The 21369-nt window shown below is 44.7% G+C and overlaps 1 protein-coding gene across 7 annotated transcripts in view; it reads left to right on the plus strand.

The window, feature by feature from the left end:
* The window catches only part of SCML4 (Scm polycomb group protein like 4), a 115032-nt gene that overhangs the window by 46965 nt on the left and 46698 nt on the right, over window positions 1-21369 (plus strand). For 6 of the 7 annotated variants that reach the window (XM_077902879.1, XM_077902874.1, XM_077902872.1 and 3 more), the window contains 3 exons: window positions 1111-1325; window positions 17280-17409; window positions 19583-19783. In XM_077902879.1, coding sequence (XP_077759005.1) covers window positions 1170-1325; window positions 17280-17409; window positions 19583-19783 — 487 coding nt within the window. In that variant the 5' untranslated portion in view covers window positions 1111-1169. The remainder of the gene's footprint in view (window positions 1-1110; window positions 1326-17279; window positions 17410-19582; window positions 19784-21369) is intronic. The other variant, XM_077902878.1, reaches the window with a different exon arrangement.

Consider the following 21369-nt stretch of genomic DNA (forward strand, 5'->3'; position numbering starts at 1 on the left):
ATTATTAGTATCTTTAGTGCTATGAATATTATTGTTTGTGGAGTATCTGCTTGAAGGAAAGGATGTGTCCATAGTGAACAATCACCCACAATCGCACATCTTTGCCATTGGTGACATTTTAACATGTTTCCTTTCGCTGTTTCACCACATGAATTTTTGCGTAGTGGAGATAATTTTTATGTGCAGTTTATGAGATGCTTTTTCACTCAGCTTCATGTTATTGAAACAGTAGGGTTAAAGGCTTTTAACTAGTTGATTGTTTTATTCCAATAGATATGTGAACTATTCCCCTATTGCTTGTTATTTGCGCTCTATCCATTATATATTTGCCATTCTAAATCATGTTAAAATAAACATGTCTGTATGTAAATCTCTATCCACATTTTGATCAAAGGACATAACTTTTTTTTTAGAGAGGGAGAGAGAGAGAGATTGATGATGGGAGGAGGGGCAGACAGAGAGGGAGAGAGAATCTTTTTTTTGCGGGGGGGAGAGAGAGAATCTTAAGCAGGCCCCATGCCAGGGACCAGGACCCCTTGTGGGGCTCAATCTCACAACCCTGAGAACATGACCAGAGCTGAAATCAAGAGTCCAACCTTTAACCGACTGAGCCACCCAGGCGGCCCCAGGGACATAACTTTAATACAATCAATTTGTATTGCTAAGTTTCTTTCACAGGAAAAATAAAGGTCCTAACCATTTATAACCCAACCAAAGGGACAGGAGCGATTGTGAGAGAATGATCATATTTATTTAATACTTTTATTATATCACCTCAAAGTTGAACTGACTGGGGAAACTGAGACACACATTGACGAAGTCGTCTCATTGCTGGTGACACTCTTTGGTTGTGTTTGGAGCTGGGAAACTACTGCCCTCTCCCCGTTGCCAGTATCTTCCCTACTTCATGATAGCCCTGTGGAAAGTTCTACCAGAAGCCTAACAGCCCTGTAAAAACTCCGTGTGCTGCCTGGCTCTGTCTCCTATTTGGTCTTGCCCCCCAGTAAAGGATGGGCATGGCCCAGAACACCAAACTGGATACACGTTTGCCTTGCAAACCCAACAAACCCTTCTGTTTTTGTTTTGCTTTGTGTCTGGACTCATTCTTAGCACCTCTTCTGCCTGTGAGCGATTTGTCACTTCCTTCTGTAAGCCTGGCACCAGCAGACATGCAGTCTCAGAGGACCCCGGGGAGGAAGCGAGGCCGGCCCCCACTTCACTCAACACCCATGAAGATGGCAGTCCATAACCTTTATTCCGCTTCAGCTGGGTCTTTGCCAGCAGTGAAGATCCCAAAGAAAAGAGGGCGGAAGCCTGGGTACAAGGTACGGCTCCATCATCTCCTTTCTCCACGGTGACGTTGGGCTGGGCCCCGGGTGCTTGGGCAGACGTGAGCAAGGGCTGGGCGCTGGGCAACCAGGGGCTGGGAGCCTGGTGGCCTGGGCCTCGTTGTTACAGGCCGGCACACAATGCCCGCCTTCCCGTCGTGTGCATTTTTACAAGTGGAGACAGCAAATTGCACCAGATGGGGAAAGCTGTAAGGCCAGCAGATTTTAGGATCACAGCTCAACACGCATTATTCAGTTTTGCACCTAAATTAGTGTTTCAGACACCAAGGGATCCCCTCACTGTGCGGACTAGGGCGGCACTCAAAGCCACCTTCCAGAACTCCTTGGTCATTTATTTTAGTAGAAGCAGCTGATGTTCCTGAGACACTTAAATCATCAGTGTGTGCAGGCTAGTGTCAAAGGACATAGGAGCGTTTTCCCAAACAAAGCCCCCCCCCCCCAAACCTCAGCCCCCCTCCCTGCCCCCCGGCCAGGGGACTCATCACAAATATTCAGGGTGTTAATTCATAGTTTCCTGCTTATAAAGAGTGCTGACGTCAAGTTTGGCTCCAAGGAGGCATTGGAGGCAGAATTAAAATCCTGTGACCCTTTGAAGACTTAACAGTTTGGAGTGGCAGGGGGTGGAAAAGAAATTCTCTGATGTAATTGCAATCGCATAAAGCAATCTGAACCGGAGGAGGGAGAGCGTCTCCACCAAGAGGTTTTTGAAGAGGCTACTGGAGAAGAAAGACTGTTGAGTTTGTTCTCCACGAGCCTTTTGGGTATTAGAAAATGAGCTTCAGAAGTCTTCCTTCATTTATTTTTCTTGAAAGAAAGAGCTTATGTTTCCATCTTGAGATCTGAACACTCAAACCAAAATGCAAATTGGCAATTAAGTCCCATATATTTAGGAAAATGTATGGAGATTATTTCAGGTCAGCAGAAAGACAAAGCATCCGGAAGAATTGGTAATGAATTCAACCTTTATCCCTTTGGTTCTCTGCAGTTCTTCCAACAGCTAGAAAATCAGAACGGTAGGTTGGGGGCGGTGGAGGTGACTCCCAGTTATTTGGGGGTCATGGGCTTTCGTAAAAGAAGCTTTTACTCAGCCATCTCATGAAGTAAAGTCTTCTGTCACTGGTTATTCTTCCAACAAAGACAGACTCCTTTTTTCTCATGGGCACATCAGCTTCAGGATGATGTCTCCGAAGCGGGCCCAGGGCAGGTCTTCCCAGCTCGGCTACCTGCACCATTGCCGAGGTGTGGGAATTGCATCTGGAAGGCTGGAGCAGGGAGGGCAGCCCTTCTGTTGATAGAGCCAGGGAGCAAATCCAGGGTCTGAGGAAACACACTGAAAACTTCTCTCTCCTATTTGGCCTTTCTCCTACTCTCCTGGGAGCTGTGACCCAAGAATGAAAATTACCAACAGACGCAGCATTTCTGGGGCCAGGAAAAATGGAAATTCAGTCCGTGGAATGAGCCCAACTTGGCAATTTTCCTGTGTCCTAAAAGGGGCAGTTCTCAGGGCCTCTAATACTTAGATACATGTCAGGGCAGGAAGAAAGCTTTGGGGCTGGTTAGCTGACAATATGGGTCTTGCACATGGTAGGCAGGTCTCGTGCCCATGCTTCACAGGGACAACAGGCCCCAGCTCTTCCTTGTGTCCACCTTCCACGTATTTGGGGAAATGTGTGGGAATTATCTCAGGCCAGCAGCTCCCAGACGGCTCCCCAAGCCATGGATTTGGTGTTCAAGAATGCCTCCAAACCAGGTGTGAGCCTGCTGGAAGTGCTGACTCCCTCATGGCGACACAACAAAAATAAGAACCATGTGAAAATCTTCATAAAGTTAAAATGATCCCACCTAAAGGACCATCCTTTATTCTGAAATATCTGCTTCCTCCTATTTGGCATTAACGTAATTTTATTTAAGTGATTGGGGAATTTAGAAAAGTGTTTTATTGAATGTTGTATGTTGTCAGGATTTGGTAATTTAAAAAATGTCCTTACTTGGCAAAATAAATTTGGCAACCTATCAAGTCTCCCCGGTTTTATTCTGACACTTTCTGAGACCCAGAAGCCCCATTGTACCATTAATGAAAAGGGTTTAACTGTGGAGAAGCCAGCAAGGAAACTGTACAGTTTCATATCATTTAGCAAATGGCCACTAATTTGGCAATTTTCACTATCTGAGATACAGCTGGGGAGACAGAAGTTGTTAAAAAAGAAATCCTGAGCGAGCGAACTAAGATATTACTTGGTCTAACCTTAAAGACCTTGTATTTTACTCCCAGTAAAATGCTTCCAAGCCCCCCTTCAGAGTCTACTCACCTTTATCATAGGTGCATTTCTCACAAGCTCAATTATAGCAAAGTAATAGTCTTCAATTTGAAGGGGAAGATATTTCAGGGGAGAAGCAAGCACACATAGCTGGACGTGGAAAGCATAATAATAATTTTGTCGTAATTAAATGGTATTTTATGAATAATACAGAACAAGAAAAATGCAATAACATGATCAGTATTATAAAATAATGAATAACAATTGTTATGCCGATAATAACACTATTATGATATACTCATGCTAACGATCTTGTCATAATAAAATAATCAGTGTTTGAGTCTTCAGAAGGCTCTTTTCCCGGAGATTCTGAGGACGCCTGGTTGTGCTGACTGTGTCACAGGTCTGTGCTGGTTGGCATTTGCCACTCCTTGCCTGGTGCTCTCCCAAACTGCACTGTCCATCACCTCTGTGTCCCGGCACGTGTGGAAACTCTCTCTGGTCCAAGTATGGGCACAAGCCTCTCCGTTTAAGATCCAAGCACAACTAACCCGGGCTGTGATTTTTAACCCCTTCTCTGGGTCTTGAGAATAATCTGAGTGAATTACAGGCAGAAAAGGAAAAAATTCAACTGGTAGTCAGGTGTCTGCACTCCAGAGTTCATAGGTGATGCCTCCTCCCAGGGCCCATCTGCCCGTGACTCTCGGCCCAGGCCTGCGACCACATTGCCAGGGCATGCTCAGTGCTGTGAAAACATCATTTTATGGCCTTATGCCCCCTTCTCACCCCAGTTGAAGGAAGCAAAAACCTCTTAACCTCATATTTTCTCTGAAAAGCCATACGCTGACTGCCTTGAAAACAGACTTCTTCATTACGGAACAGAATTTACATCTCAGTTTGAAGCATCTGCTGCTGGTTTAGTTCAGAGACAACACAAGGTCAACAGATAGATTTTCCTTATATTTCTTGGCTACAAAGACCATTAAGGTCTTTTGAAAGAGATAAACAGAGAGGGTCTACATCAAGGAGAAACTCTAGCTTCCATTCTGTAGATGCAGCTGATTGTAATGTCACCGAACAGTGGGATTTCCAGCTTCTGTGTCTTTATGATTGGGATTATGATTTAAATAGGAAGAAAAAAAGTGCTAGGTTTTAAAAAATAGCTGTTTGTCCCCCTACATAATAATAATAATAATAATAATAATAATAATAATAGCAATAACAGTCATGGGTAACATTCCTTGTTTGAGGCTCTGGGCCAAAGCACTTTGTGTGTATTTTCTTATTTGACCCCTGATAATGAGGGGAGTCAGAAAAACCTGCAGGAATTAGGTATGAATGAACCAAGTCCCACAGCCTGAGGCCACTTACTGATGGGCCAGCAGTCCTCTAGACCTTGGCAATCTCTTTGTTTTATTGCTCAGAATACTAATTATGCTTTCCCATTTACTCTCTCCAAAAAAGGGTAAATTATGTTCTGTCTGCTGTTTAATGAGCTTCGAAAAGTGTAACATGTTTCAAAAGAATATCATCCCTAAAATACTAAAAACAAATGGTTACCATGGTCTAAAATGTTGGTAATTGTATCATTCAGAATACAAATCCAGCTGCTGTAACAGAAGCCAAACAACAGTGGCTTTAAGAAGATAGAAGCTAACTTCCCTCTTGGATTAAAGTCTGGGAAGCCCATCTAAGGATGATATGATGCCTCCATGGTGTTGGGGACTCAGGCTCCCTCTCTGTTGTTGCTCTGCTACTCTTTTTTTTTTTTTCTTTCTTAGATTTATTCTGGAGAGAGAGAGAGAGAGTCCAGGGGGAGGGGCAGAGGGAGAGAGAGAGAAGCAGAGTCCCCACCGAGCTCGGGGCCCAACACGATGTGGGGCTCATCCCAGGACCCTGAGCTGAAATCGAGAGTTGGACACTTAACCGACTGAGCCCCCCGGGCGCTCCTTAACACAAAGTCCCGACCTCATGCTCTACAATGGCTCCTCCAGTTCCCGCTACTCCACTTGTCTCACCAGTGGAATGGGGGGCAGAGGTATTGGAGGCATGTCTTGTCCCCTTTAAGGACTCAACCCTCAAAGCTGCACACACCTCTTACATTTGCATCTCACTGGCCAGAACCTAGTCCCCTGGCCACACCTAGCACCAAAGGAGATGAGGAAATGCCCATGCTGGGTGACCAGGTGACCAGCTAAAATTCCGGGATCCCACTAATAAAGAAAGAAAGAAGAAAGCATGGATATTTGGGGATAACAAGCAGCCTCTGCTAAGTTCTTCTGTTAACTAAAAATTCATGCTATAAAGAGAGTGCTTTTTCTAATAAGCGTAAGTAATGTAACATTATGTTTTATTTCCTTCTTTTTTTATTGCCATCCTTCCCGCCCCCGCACCTACCTCCCCACCAGAAAGTGTGTGTTCTTGGCGTTGTGTAACAAGGAAGTCAAATTCACAAAAGCGTCAATTAAGAGAATGTTCGAACTTAAGTAGAAAGGATTTTGTTTGTTCTAACACTCGCTTAAAGCCGCTTTCTCGAATGTGTTTTCATGAGAACTGTTGAATTGGCTTCAGTGTTCTTTGATTATCCAGATCTTGTATTGTCTTGGAGCCATCCTCCTGAATACCGCCCGTAGCTTGATACTGCATGCAAGGGAAGGATAGATGTCTCCAAGCCTTCCTGTGCTTCTCTTCAAGGTCCTCCCTTGCTGACGGTGGGGGTGGCAAGCCACCTGTGCCCTGTGGGGGAGAATCATTGCACAAGCACAGCAATGCTTAAGCACTCGGGGTAGGGACTGTCTCACTCGGGGTAGGGACAGTCTCTCCTGTGGTTTTTCTGTTACCCTCTACCCCCCACCGCAGGGCTGGAGCAGGAGCCAAGGTTGAGGCTCAGTGGTGGCTGGGATGCCCTGGTAAGCTGGGTAAGGTTTCCCCACCAGCATCCCGAGTGTAACTCCAACATGAATGCTACTTGATATTTTCAATTATGTTAAGAAGTAAAAGAAATGTAAGCAGTGAAGTTGTATGTTGGAATTTTGCTCCTTTGTGGAGAATGTGATTGACTTCTTCACTGAACTGGATGATAGTGAAAACAAAAAAGAGTTCAGTTTGGGGTTGGGCTTTTTTCTCTTTTCTTTCTTTCTTTCTTTCTTTCTTTCTTTCTTTCTTTCTTTCTTTCTTTCTTTTTCTTTTTGTGCTATTCATGGTGTAACAGCCACAGACAAGGCATATTTTAAGGTGAATTTGTGTGTTTAACATTTTCTCCATCACTTTCTTAAGTCTGTAAGTCAACAAAATAGTAAATTCAGCCCTAATTTGTAGCATTCAACAATTTCCAAGGTGTAAATATTCCCAACATGTCCCATTTCAAGGCACTGGGATGACATCCCCAGACATGGCACTGGTAAGAGAAGTGGGGCACCACACTCCTGCGTCTGTACATCCATAGGGGTGCCACAATAAAATACTTTGAAAGTGGTGAGTTTTGAGTAGCTATTCCCTTTGTTTTTAACATATTTTAAATTAATACTCTGTACGTGTATACACTTTAATGTTTAACGATCACTGTGTTTAACAAACAATGTGCAATATTCCTGAAAATGTTTAGTCATTCTTTGTGGACCAGGCCCAGCTTGCCACTGCCTTGAGTTCCTCTAAACACCCAATCCTGTAACTGGATGTGCCCTGTTTCCTCTCCCATCTGCAGGGCTGACCCTACACCCGCTGATGCAGAGAATTTGGCCTCCTCACCAATTTCTGTAAAAAACCCAATCACAACAAGCATTCCTTGAAATGTGTGGTCTCTACTCAAAATTGCTGGGGTCATAGGGCAGAGTGCCCAGCATTCCATTAAAGAATCCTCAGACATAGAGCCACTTCTCTGAATTTCACTTTCTCCAGTGATGGTGTTTTTTGTTTTCCCTTTACTTCTTTCTCTCTCCGTACCCTGGAGTGCTGGGTTCATGGTCTCCTCTCTCAGCTTCCCCCTGTCAGGAGGAAACTAAGCCATTCTTTCCTGCCCTCGACAAAGCAGGAAAGAACTTCACCAGTTGCAGGGGCTCTCTGGGTCCAGAGGAGAATCTGAACCCAGCACAGAGAGGGTGGGAGAAAACTCCAGCATCCTCACCTTATCCCCACCCTGTTTGCACCTCTGAAAGGCATTAGAGAGCTGGCCTTCCTACCTTCAAGCACCCCCTTCTGTCTTCGTTGTGATGTAGGCAGTATTGGGGTGGTTTTATTTTCCCAGGGAAGTTTTAATTCAGAGAAAGCTTAGCCAGGATCTCAGATTTAACTGAGAGGCATGTTGCCAAAGCAGGTCTCAAGGCCGAAGGATAGCGGCCCCTCCATCCCTTAGGTGTTTCATCTCTCCCCCAAGTGCAGGGAGGAAAAGGTATGGGTGGACCCAGAAACAGGCTGACTCCTAGGAATGGAATTAGGTCATTGGCTACAAGCTTCTTGTTGTTGGAGCTGATTTGCATTTCCAACAGGCAAGTTTTTAGACTAAAGTCTGAGGTTAAACACAGTGAGGTATTCAGTTTTCCCTAAGCCTGCTCCTCACAGCATCTCCCCAGAACCCTGAGGGAGTTTTGTGTGGAGAAAGAGTCTAAAGGAGGTATGTGCCCCCAAGAAAAGCTATGGCAGGTACTTGGACAAAACTATCCTCAAGTAAGGGGGGGGGGAGGAAGAGAGGGCGAACATGATTTTTTTTTTTTTAATGTGGTATATTATTGCGTTCCTAGGGCTGCTGTCACAAAGTACAACAAATGAAGTGGCTTAAATAACAAATTTATTGTCTCACAGTTCTGGAAGCTAGAAGTCCAAGATCATGGTCTCATAGATGGTGTCCTTCCTCCATCTTCCTGTTGTCTTCCCTCTCACTTGTCTGTCTCTGTCCACATTTCTCCCTCTACAAGGACACAGTCATATTGGATGAGGGCCCACCCCAATGTCCTCATTTTAAATTGATCATCAGCAAAGATCCTATTTCCAAATAAGGTCACATTCACAGGTCCTGGGGGGGTTAGGGCTTCAACATCATTTTGGGGACACATTTCAACTCCTAATATCCAGTAACAGGATAATCTTTGTCTTTTAACTAGGCATTTAGTCCATTTATGTTTAAAGAGATTACTGATAAATTTGGGTTTGCGCATGTCTTATTTTGTGTATGCAATTTGTCCATTCATCCTTTGTTCCTTTTACCCATCTTTCCTGGCTTCTTTTGGATTTTTTTTCTGTTTTTTTCTTTTAGTATTTTTTTTTCCCTACTCATTGAAATTTAAGCACTCTGTTTTATATTGTATGACTATTTGGCTTATGGAAGTATCTTTTCGGAGATCTGCATGCTCCTCTACCCCAACATTAAGGCAACTTTCTTCATTGTCAGGTGTGAGCGAGGGTCGGGTCGAGTGGGACAAATTTACAACTGTCTCGCTCTTCCCTGAGGTTATAGCCCTTTGGATGAGCCCTGAGCTCCGTAGCAATTCCCAAGGCCTACATTTCACTTATATTTTGGCCTGATAATTTTTTAAAAGATTTTATTTATTTAGTAGAGAGATAGAGTGGGAAAGGAGCAGAGGGAGAAGGACAAGCAGCCTTGTCCTTCTGAGCGTGGAGCCTGATGCAGGGCTCGATCCCAGGACCCTGAGATTGTGACCTGAGCTAAAATCAAGAGTTGGACACTTAACTGACTGAGCCACCCAGGTGCTCCTGGCCTGATAATTCTTTATATATTGTCAGTTCCTCTATACTTTTATAAATCTTACACTTTATCCATTATTTATGATTGTTTTCAATTGATCCCAAGAACCTGGTTTTCTGTATTTCCAGAAACAGAATTCCAAAGAAATTTAGGATACCACATTTCTTCTAATCAACATTCAAAATATGGCATGGACACTGGTTTTTTTTGGTCTCAAGTGCTTTAATGTTTCTGAAAGTAGTCTAATGCAGGGTATATACACATTCTGGATTGGAAGAGAATTTAGAAACCAACAATCTGCCCAATCTAATGGCTTTGGAAGATGAAGCCCAGAAGCACTGAATGAGTTGCTCAGAGTCCCATGTGAGTTGGTGGCAGACCCAGGATTCCAACCCCAGTCCTGCCTCTATGCCCCATGTTGCAGCCACTGCCCTGCAGGGCGTGAGTGATGTGTAATTGATGACTGAAAGGATCTAGCCATGATATCACATTAACATTTAGTCATCTCGTCTCTTTAGCATACCGGTTCTCAGTGTCCATTTCCCAGGGGAGGAAATGTGGGTCCTCTCCTTCTGGTCATGTCCTCCCCCAGTACTATCAGCAGTAGTGATGATGAACATTTATTGAGTCCTCACTCTGTGCTATAGCCCTATGCTGAATGTTTACACTCACATCCTGCCACATCCCTGTGAGGAGATATTATTATCCTCACACAGGTAAGGACAGGCAGGCTCCAAAATCCTAAGTAATGAGAGCCCCTCCTGGTAAACGGCTGAGCTGGACTTTGAGCCCAGATCCAAAAGCCAGTGTCCCAGTGTATGTGCCCACTGTCACTCCTGACTTATTTTTAAATTTTGCTTTGTTGGTCCATCTCTGCCGATGTACAGGCAGTGTCTGCACATCCTACTCCCCCAAACACATTCTCTGTGGCACAATTGCATATTTATAGAAAAACCCTTCAATTTTTGCATCAACTAACCCCTTCTCCATTAGTGTTCCCTGGCCACACACCTCAGTTTGCAAACAAACCCTCCCCTTCCCCAACTCTTTCCAGTGATTCTCTATCAAATATCTTAGAGAAGGTCTCCCCCCAAAGACAGCTGGAGCAAGAAACTCTCCAGCCCCTTATTTTGGATCTGTAAATGGAAAAGAAAGATGAGCTGCTCCCACATTCCCCAACCCCCTTTGATGGAGACGCCAGCTGGCAGGGGCCGACTCTTCACTCTTCTGCGTCACCCACCACGATACTCTACCCCAGCGAAGCACAACCCCTCGGGCAGCTGCTGGCAACCACGCCCTGGATGAGGAGTCATCACACCCTTTTGATTGAGGTTTTGAATTTCGGGTTGAAGGTGCCAACTTTTTGCCAGCATCTGTATAGAGCTGCTGGCTTTGAAGGCCAAGGCTTAGCTCCAATATATGTCAGAGCACGGCGTCCTGGGCACCTAATCTCCCTCTAGCCTTATGCTTCCAAGAAAGAGGCTTCTCCTTCCTTCTTCCTTTCCATTTTACCCAGTTTATTGCCAGATCCTGTTTTCAATACTTTAAAAATAAACTATATTTTAGAGTAGTTCTAGATTTACAGGAGAGTTGCAAAGGTAAAAGAGAGAATTCTTATCTGCCCCATACCTAGTTTCCTCTATTGTTAACATTTTATGTTACTGCGATACATTTGTCTCAACTAGTGAACCAGTAATAATACATCATTATTAAACCATATCCCTATTTTATTCAGATTCATCAGTTTTTCCCTATTCTGTTCCAGGATCTAGCCATGATATCACATTAACATTTAGTCATCTCGTCTCTTTAGGCTCCTCTGGGCTGTGAAAGTTTCTCAGACTTCCTTTGTTTTTGATGACATTGGCAGTTTTGCAGAGTATGGGTCAAGCGTTTTGTAAAATTTGTGTAACTTGAGTTTGTCCGATGTTTTTCTAATGATTAGACTGGGGTTATGGGTTTGAGGGGAAGGAGATTCCCAAGGAAAGGGGCTATTCCCTTCATGCCACATCAAGGGTGCCTGCTATCAACATGACTTATCACTGTGGATGGTGACCTTGAGCGCCTGCTTGAGGTAGCGTTTGACAGGTTTCTCCACTATAAAGTTACTTTTCCCCCATTTCCATACTGTCCTTTTTGGAAGGAAGTCACCATGTGCAGCCCACACTTAAGGAGTGGGAAGTTATGCTCCACAATAAACTGTTTGGAATATTTATGCATAAGAGGTCTAGTCTCCTCCAGGTATTTAGTTAGTCATTCGTTCAGTTAAATCAGTATGGAGTCATGGATATATTTATTATATACTTGGAATCATAACCCATTACTCATTACTTGTTGCCCATATTCTCCAGATTTGGACACGGGAAGCTCTTTCAATTGACTCCTGTGTTCCTATGACCTACCGTCATCATTGTGTGTGTGTGTGTGTGTGTGTGTGTGTGTGTATGTGTGTGTGTTTAGTACTTTCTTACTTTCTGGGACAAGATGCCCTAGGCACATCTTGTAGATTTCCTGCCCTTGTCATAGGATCCCCTAAAATCAACCATTTCTCTAGGGAGCCCTTGTACCTTTTATTGAAGCATGGTATTAGAAATCAGGATAGGGGGACGCCGGGGTGGCTCCGCGGTTATATGTCTGCCTTTGGCTCAAGGTGTGATCCTGGGATCTGGGATCGAGTCCCACCTCGAGCTTCTTCCAGGGAGTCTGCTTCTCCCTCTGTCTATGTCTCTGCCTCTCTCTCTGTCTCTCATGAGTGAATAAATAAAATCTTAAAAAAAAAAAGAAAAGAAACCAAGATAGGAGCATTCTGTTTTATTTTGTCCATTAAAAAAAAAAAACAATAAAAGAAAACAGCAATTGCAAAGACAAATGCCTTGCAGGATAATAGCTTGGATATGTTGGGGCATACAGAGAGCCCCTCATTCCACACACAGAAGAGGCACTGACAGAGAAGGACCCACATCACACCAAGGGACATTCCTAGCCAATGGGCTCATTTCTACTTTAGGCCCTTCTCAAATCATATGTGACTCCCTTTCCTAAGCCAGGATTTTTCCTTTATATTAGGCAATGAGATAGAAATTTCAGAATGCTGGGTCAAAAGTATTCCTACTGATGATTTATTCTCTTACCGAGAATGATTTTTACAAAGGCACATACCACCCAGAGTTGCATGAGATGTCTTCTTTGTTCAAAAGTCCTGATGGTTGTTTTAGGGGTTAGATGAATGCAGACGGTTTGCCCTGCGACCAGCTGACTTATTCTAATTCCTTCAGTTGCTTTATCTGGGCAGAAATGAGGGGCAGAGGTAGCAGCCAACTATAATTGTGTTACTTCACTGGAGGTGGGTTCAATGAACAGATCCTTTTCTAGTAAATATGAAAATAGTGAGCAAGCATTAGATGTTAGGGTTGTGACAATGCTTAATATGAGTGGTAAGCGGTATCTGGTCATCTGTCTTAGCTGCCAGCACTCTCCTCACCATCATCACCATTGTCACATCACCATCCTTCCAGGGAAGGATCATGAGGATCTTTGTGTGGTTTACTTAAAGACCGTGGGGGCGGGGAGCGGGGGTGGAATGACAACTTGCCAAATCTTGCTTTTTCGCAACCAACATCATTATCTGTGCATTGGTGGGAGGGCTTTAACCCTGTGAAGGAGGATTTAGCCAAGGTCCTTCTAGAGCCCGCTGTCCACGATCCTTGGGGACTGCCCCCACCAGCCTTTCTACCACAAGCCATGCAGGGCAGCATATCATTCCTAGAAGGACCATTAGAGGGACCCTTGGTGCAGGACCTGTGAGAACAGGCAGGGTAATGATAGCCCTTGTCACCCTTGGTGGGTGAGGGAAGCGTGCCAAAGTCATGGTGACTGAGTCACAGCAGGTTTCTGGTCTACTCCTTCCCAGCAGTGAGGTTTCTTTTAGATTATTTTTATAGTATTTAACAGAGGATGGCCACGTGGTGAGCCCTTTAATTTTTCAAATGGTAAACACAGGATAAGATGAAATCTGTTGTTGACTATAGCTCCCGACTAATGTAGGGTCCCTTGCAAGAGCCCCAGATTCTGTGCCCATACAGCCCTGTGCAGCTAGTATGCTCACTTTTGACTGATCTCATTTTAAACTCATTTCAATGAATTTAAATTCGTTTCCACACATCCCACTGCACCCTCAGTGCTGCTCAGCAGCCACACCCTATTCCCCCACTCCTCCCACCCTCCTAGTTCATTAACACGCCGTCCTCCATCCTCACACTCAAGCTCCTGCACTGAGAAACTAGAAGCCAACAGAAGAGACCTTTGTAAGTTCTCATCTCCACATCCACCCACCCCCTACCCCCCCTACCCCCTGCCCGGATCTGGGCCATTATACTCTACTTATAAAATAATAAAAATAGATGAAAAGTCCATGTTTCTCTCCACGGACTTGACACACCCCTCCCATCCGCCGCCTCCATTCACTAACTCTCATCCCCTCTCACCTACTCAAAGTCCTGATGCCCGCAGCTTTCCAAGCACTTCCCTGTATCATTCTTTCTTCCCCGCTCTCCATTGGATTATTTCCATCAGCATTAAAACACATCTTTCCCATCTCAAAAAAAAATCTTAAAGGATCTTTTTAAAATATTTTAATTGTGGTAAAAGACATATGACATAAAATGTACCATCATAACCATTTCTAAGAGCACAGTTCAGTCATGTTAAGTGTATTCACATTGTTCTGCTTTCAGTCTCCAGAACTTCACCTTGTAAAACCAAAACTCTATACCCATTAAATAATTCCCCATTCCTTCCTCCCATCCAGCCTGGAAAACACTATTCAACTTTCTGTTTCAATGGATTTGACTATTCTAGGTACCTTAAATTAGTAGAATCATGTACTTTTTGTGACTGGCTTATTTCACTTAGCAAATATCTTCAAGTCTTACCCATGATGTAGCATGTGTCAGAATTCCCTTCCTTTTTAAGGCTAAATAGTATTCCCTGGAGTGTAGATACCCCCTCTATCTATCTATTGTAGTTGCTTCCTTATGGACTATTGTGACTAGTGCTGCTATGCACTTGAGTGTACAAATACCTCTTGGAGAGCCCGCTTTCAATTCTTTTAGCTATAGACCCAGAAATGGAATTCCTGGGCAATTCTAGTTTAAATTTCTCGAGGAACTGCTATATTGCACCATTTTATATTCCCACCAACAGTGCACAAGTGTTCTGATTTCTCCACATCCTTGCCAACACTTTATTTTTATCTGTGTTTTGATAGTAGCTATCCTAATGGGTATGAGGTGATACTGCATCGTGGGGCAAACATTATTTGATCCAACGTTTCCTTCTTGCTCTAATTTTTGGCTCCCCTTCCAGACATGCCTTCTTGAAAAAGTTGATCCCAGTGCTTCTCTTCCCATTACTTTTGAGATAATTTCAATCGGGTTCTCATCCCATCCACTGCCTTACCACTCTTGCTGAGAAGTTGCTACATCTAATGGACACATCTAGTCTTCCTTGTGATCAGAGCTCTTGACATGGCTGACTCTCCTTTGTAAAACACTTTCTCTCAGTTGGCTCCCACAAGGCCATACTCTCCCAGATTTCTTTCTACCCCACCGGATGTCTTTCCTGGTTTCTTTTGCTGGTTCCTCCTTGTCTCTCCAAGACTCTTCATGTAGGAGTCTTGCAGGACTTAGTGCTTGGATTTTTCTCTTTTCCATCTACACTCCTTCTATTATTCTCTGATTATCTTACCCATTATCATGGCCCTTAAATATCAGCTCTATATTGATGATTCTCAAATTAAGTCTCCCTTTAGATTTTCCCTCAGAAGGCCGTACTCCAGGACGTGCATGCACCTGCCTATTTAACATCTCTATTTGGATGTAAGCATTGCTACTTTGACATGTCCAAAAACAGCCTCTGGTCTTCCCTAGTCAACTCCTCCCTCCTCTGTCCAAAAAACCCTTTACTCCACTTGCAGCTTTCCTGGCCCAAACCTCAGAGCCATCTGACTTCTTTCACACACACACATCACAACTAGTGTGTCAAGTCCTGCTGTTCTACCTTGAAAATCTATTCAAGTAGATTTTCTACCTCTGTCTACCTCTCATCACCTCCACTGCTATCAGTCATGAAAATCCAACCTACCATCATCTCTCATTTACTCTAGATTAGTGGTCTTCTCATTTTTGCCCGTTTCATGTCTTCTCAACACATCAATCAATGGTTAAAATGTCAGATCCTGTAGCTTCTCTGCTTTAAAGAACCCAGAGTAAAAGCCAAAGAACTTACAATGCCCTGCAAAGCCCTGTGGTTGTGTTACCGCTCCAGTATCACTTTTGCTTCCCTACAGAGGCATAAACCCTCTAGGCATGCGTCTGTCTCAGGATGTTTACACTTGATAGTCTCACTCACTGGAATATTTTTCCCATAGGCACTGGTATGACTTGCTCCCTCATCTCCCTGAAATCTTAGTGCAGTGTCACCCAAGAGTGCCCTAACCGTCCAATATAAAAATTTCAATCTAAAGTACAACTCCTCAATTGAACTTCCATCTCCCTTCTCTATTTTTACCTCCAGCTATTATCACCTTCTAACATACTATATCACGTACTTATTTATTCTACTTATTGTCTATTACCCCCAATAGCAATTTTACCCTCAATTCCATGAGGACAAAGACTTTCGTCTGATTTGTTCTCCTGTTGTATCCCTAGTAACTAGAAGAGTATCTGGTTTGCAATAGCCACTCAATACATATTTGTTGAGTGAAGACATGAATAAATGTGGAATGAGTGCATAATTAGCAGTAAGAATACTTTTTTCCATGACTGTTACTATTATTCTATCTTAAAAATCCAGGAAGCAAGTTAGGATATGGGTGAGGTCTGCCTATGATTAACAACAGAATGCAGATCCTTGCTACGCAAAGTGTGGTCCACAGACTACAGCATCAGCAGTGCCTAGAAGCTTGTTAGAAATGCTGAATCCCAGGTCCCACCCCAGACTTTCTGACTTAGAATCTACATTTTCATAGGACCCCCTAGGTAACTGATTGCATCTTAAAGTTGAAAAGCACTGGAGCAGTGGCCCATAATCTTAACTGTGTATTGGAATCATCTGAGTACTTTTTAAAACTCCTGATGCCTTGGTCCCACTCCCAGAGATTGATTTAACTGGTCTGGAGTAGAAGACAGACAGGTCAGTGGTGAAGAGGAGAAGTGACTGAATTATTCATTATTTTTTTGATGGTGAACAAGGATTAGACGATTTTCTGTCAAACCTTGGTACGGAGAGTGACTTGTTGGCATTGACATAATCAACCAACCAGTCATCTCCATCTTATTCCATAACAACAAATCTCAGCTCCTCCTTTGTGATTTCCAGTGAGTCCTTTAAGGCGGCTGCTTCTCACCACCAGAGAATACACTCAGGACCACACTCAGGCTGTCCTTGACAGTTTCTGCTTTTGGAAATAAACACTGAGCAGTATGTCAACCTCTCGGAGAAATGGTTTCTGATCTTTTTTCCCCAGCAGGATCTAGTGATCTATGTGAGCAGAAAGCTGAGCAGAGACTGAGGAGAGCTTCAGAATCAGTCTCTGGTTGCTGTTGGGAAAGCCTTGTCCACAGGATTCTAGGGATTTGCAGCCTGGGAACTGCCCTGCATCCTGCATTCAGAGGGCTCATAGGCCTCAACCGTTCATACCTCTTGTGTTCCCACACTCATTGGCTGATACAGTCATTTCCTGGGTGGCTCCACCATAAGAGTGGAGTGTAGAGCTGATCTCTGAGTGTGACCCCAAACACTCATGAATTTTGATCATGAGCTTGAATCTGAAGTTCAGCCCCTTAGTTGCACAATAGAAAGGTGTAGAAAAATGATAGAGTAGCAATGGTTAACTGATGTCCAGGAAAAACTAGGGGCAAGTGTGGAGAGCATTTCCAGATTTTCCTTGACCAAATGGGCTCTGTCTTGCAGCTCAAGTCTCGGGTTCTTATGACTCCTTTAGCCCTCTCGCCTCCACGAAGCACACCGGAGCCCGACCTCAGTTCCATCCCTCAGGATGCAGCCACCATACCCAGCTTGGCGGCCCCACAGGCTCTCACAGGTAGGTCAGCTGAATGACCTCTAAAGGCTGTGATGGCCAGCACGCCATCTAGCAGTTACTCTGTGAACTGGAACTGGAGAGCTGCCACTGAGATAGCTCCGATGAAGGACTTAGTGTGTTAGCTGGACAGCAGGAAGGACAACCGAATTCTCTGAGAACATTAGCTTAAGTGTCTCATAGATAGGATTACTTGAAACTTGGTTTTCAATGCATCTCAGGTTCAGCTGGTTTTCTTAAGATGGGACTAGAAAGGGGGGTTTGGTGGCCCAGTTTGGTGGCTCTTCACAAAGCCAAGTTTACTTCGCACCAAGAGTGAGCCTGCTTACCTTAGAGAGAACTTCCATCCCTGTGTTTGTGCTTCCAGGTCTCCTAAGGACCCTAACTTCCCTTAATCCCACCTGCTGTCTCCAATCCAGTCAGAATAGAGTTCAGTCCAGTCTTTCTCATGTCTGCCAGCAAACATTTCTATTATAAGAGTACCTGCAGTAGGATGACATCTCTCTCTCTCACACACACTCTCCCCCTCATCACAAGCCACCCATACCCCCTAACTCACGTGAACCCCATCAGTTTCCCTCCCATTGCTCTTTGGAAGAAACCAAACTTGTTTATGTGGCCAACAGAGCCCTGCAGTTCACGGCTCTTCTCTCAGTCCCTAGAGCCAACCCCTCCCCTTGGGGCTTCAACATATTGCCTTCCCTCTATCTGGAACAATCTTCTCTCTGGTCGCCCTTCTCCTCCAGTGTATCTCAATTCAGGCATTCCTTGCTCCAGAAGGCCTTCACTGACTTTCCTGCCAGGGTCCCCAGGATGGGCCCTCCTAGCACCTCCTCAGGGTGTCTTGAAGTGACAGTCCTGCATGGCTTCCTGTAGTGCTCCCAGTAGCTCTGCCTTCCCAATTGGCCCCCCAGCTCCGTGAAGCCAAGGACCCTGTGAATCTGCCTACCTAGCACAGTGCCTGGCATAAAGGTCCCTTATTGATTAGATTTCCATAATTATCTGGGATGAGTAAAGAGAAGGCAGCCTGGTGGAGGGGAAAGAACGCAGATTTTGACATCACAAAGACTTGGGTCCAAATCCCTGTTGCACCACTAATGAAACTTCAGACTTTAAAGCAGCCATCTGACCATTAAGCCTCAGTTCTTCATTAGTTTCTTCATTAGTGGAGGAAGTAATCGTACCCCACTCCCAGGCTTGTCTTGAGAATCACACAAGATAAAACATACAAAGAGCCTGGAATAGAGTAAGTGCTGAATAAAAACTTTCTTCCCCTTTGTTTTTGCCGTTTAATCCTTTCCAAATCCTGTTGTTCTCTTCTTTAAGTCCTTTTTGGACATCGTTTTGCCCTAGTGGCCCCCAAGGTAAGATCCTCATACCCTGGGCTAGGGGTGAGGGGGAGACAAAAGAGGCGTCGTTGCTATAGGGAAGAATATATTGACACCTATCATTAATTTTTATTTCTATCTCATTCTTTAAAATTCTCTATGTCTTGATTATGTTTTAAAATGCATGCAAATATATTAAAACAGTCAAGAATGTATATAACCTATAAATAAATAAACACATTTTGGGGCATGTGCTCAAATATACTGATGGGGTTTATGACTTTAAAAGTGTGGGGACCATTGGTCGGGCTCACCTAAATGGGCAGCTGAGTAATACATCTCTGGGATTATAAATAACACTCTCTTTAGAATTTCATTGAATTTATAGTCTTTGGAATAATCAGCATCGTCTTAATTTTTTTCATTCATTGAAAGTTAACTAAAAAAAATTGGCAAACATTACGTGTAACTTCACAGATTCTTTGGAGGATGAAGGAAGATTTTGTATGGGTACATGCCCGGTATGGAAATACATTTATACACATGGTCCACATGGGCCTCCATAATTGTCTGCAATTCTGACTTGAGTACATCAGAGGGGACACACCTGTCTATCTGTTCCCAACTAAGAGGTTCTCTTGAGAGCAGGCCCGGAAGTCCGGAGTGATTGGCTCTCTGGCCTCTCTTATTTCTCAAGTTGGGAAGAATCACTACCACTTTTGTCTTTTTCAGCTTTCCCAAGGTGAGGGCCAAGGGGGCACGGCTGAGGCATCCCCCATGCACACAGGAACAGCCCCCTGGCATGATGCAACCGATGCTGAGGGCTTTGTGGGTCTCTGTTTCCACAGTCTGTCTCTACATCAACAAGCAGGCCAATGCAGGGCCGTACCTGGAGAGGAGGAAGGTGCAGCAGCTCCCCGAGCACTTTGGGCCCGAGAGGCCCTCGGCGGTCTTGCAGCAGGCCGTGCAAGCATGCATCGACTGTGCCCACCAGCAGAAGTTGGTCTTCTCCCTGGTCAAACAGGGTTATGGTGGTGAGATGGTGTCAGGTAAGGCCCTGGGGCAGGTTTTATGAGGAGGGCCGTGGGTATCTCTCCGAAGAGGAAAGAAGCCATAGTCAGGCTTAAGGGACAGTGTGGCCAGGGTCTGTCTTCCATCTGCTGGGCTCCAGGAGCCTTGAATGAGTCTGTGTGCTGAGGTCCTCTCTCTGGGCTCAAGGAGAAGATCCTTCTAGACCTGGACAAGAAGATTGAACATCTGAATCTTGTTTCACTATCCCTCACTTCCAGCTCATCAGGAAATCCTATTGCTCTAAATTCAAAATATATCCAGAATCCAGCCACATTTCACCTCACAGCAGCCACTCTGGTTCTTTAAAACTCAAAGTCAGATCATGCTCCTCCCCTGCCCTACACCTTCAGTGGTTCTCATGTTACTCCAAGAAAAACTCACTTCCTTGTGAGGACCCAGAGGCCTTATGTGACCTGGGCCCGCCTACCTCTTTGATCTCGAGGTCACTTCTCCTGAATCCTCACTCTTCTGCAGCTATGGTGGCCTTCTTCTTACCCCCGTTATCTCCAACCATCACATCTCTGGGGGCTTTGCACCTGCTGTTGTTTCTGCAGTGTTCTGTCCCCAGCTATCCATGTGCAACTTGCTCCTGGATTTCCTTTGGGTTTCTACTCAAATGGTGCCTTATCCAGGAGCCCTTTTCTGACTGCCCTGTCTAAAATATCAGCCCTTGTCACTATCTATCGTCCCTTACTCTGCCTCACTCTTTCTTCATGGTACATATCATCACCATGCAGGGCAGTGGGGAAGCTCTTGGTCCCAAGCACCTCTCATGAGGTGGGCTGTTGTCTTTTTTAAAAGATGCTTCAGGGCCAGTCCCTTCTCCCATTGTTACCACCATCCTCCAGTTTCAGCTCTACCTCAGCAGCTTCCAGTGGTAGTGGCAGTGTCACTCCAGGTGAGAGGCTGGTTGAGAGCTCTGCCCCCTTCCAATGCTTGCCTGCAGAGCTCTTTCTGCCCTGCCTGTAGCTCTCTACACAATTGTCACCACCTGCCCTTAAGCCCTGGAGCACCAGGTCTTTGCAAGGTGTCTTGATTCCAAGGGGACAGTCTGATGTCTTCTTTGGCCCAACATCAAGGGCATGGCCTCCATACCACCAGGAGATAGGGAGAAGATTCCCTAGCAATGGGGAGCTGCAGATGACCCTGCCAACTGTCTAAGAGAGGGTCGGGGGAGAGGGGCCTCTAATGTCACTGGGAATTTTATTTAACTCTAGAGGCTCAGGGCTTGGGGGTGGGGAAGTTGTCCAACACAGCTTCCCCAGCCTGGTTGGTTCTGCCTACCTTCTGGAGTTCCTTCTGAGCAGGAAGCTGGGTCTGACTTGCTGGTAACTGATTAAAATAGAACTTGGCAAGGTCTAGGTGCATGTGTTTGACCCAGGATGACTTTTAAGAAACTTTAGCAGAAGCAGAGACAAGAGGAAAAAATACTGCACCAAAAGAGGCCAGGAGGAGAGTCTTGTCAGCCTTCTGGGATCCCATTGGCCATTCTTCTCCTGGTTTTTGTCTGAGAGCCAGGTTCTCAAACCTGGGCTGCCCTCTGAGGTTGAAGGCTTTGTCCTTT

This window comes from Canis aureus, chromosome 7 (assembly GCF_053574225.1).
Source record: "Canis aureus isolate CA01 chromosome 7, VMU_Caureus_v.1.0, whole genome shotgun sequence".
NCBI classification, from domain to species: Eukaryota; Metazoa; Chordata; class Mammalia; order Carnivora; family Canidae; genus Canis; species Canis aureus.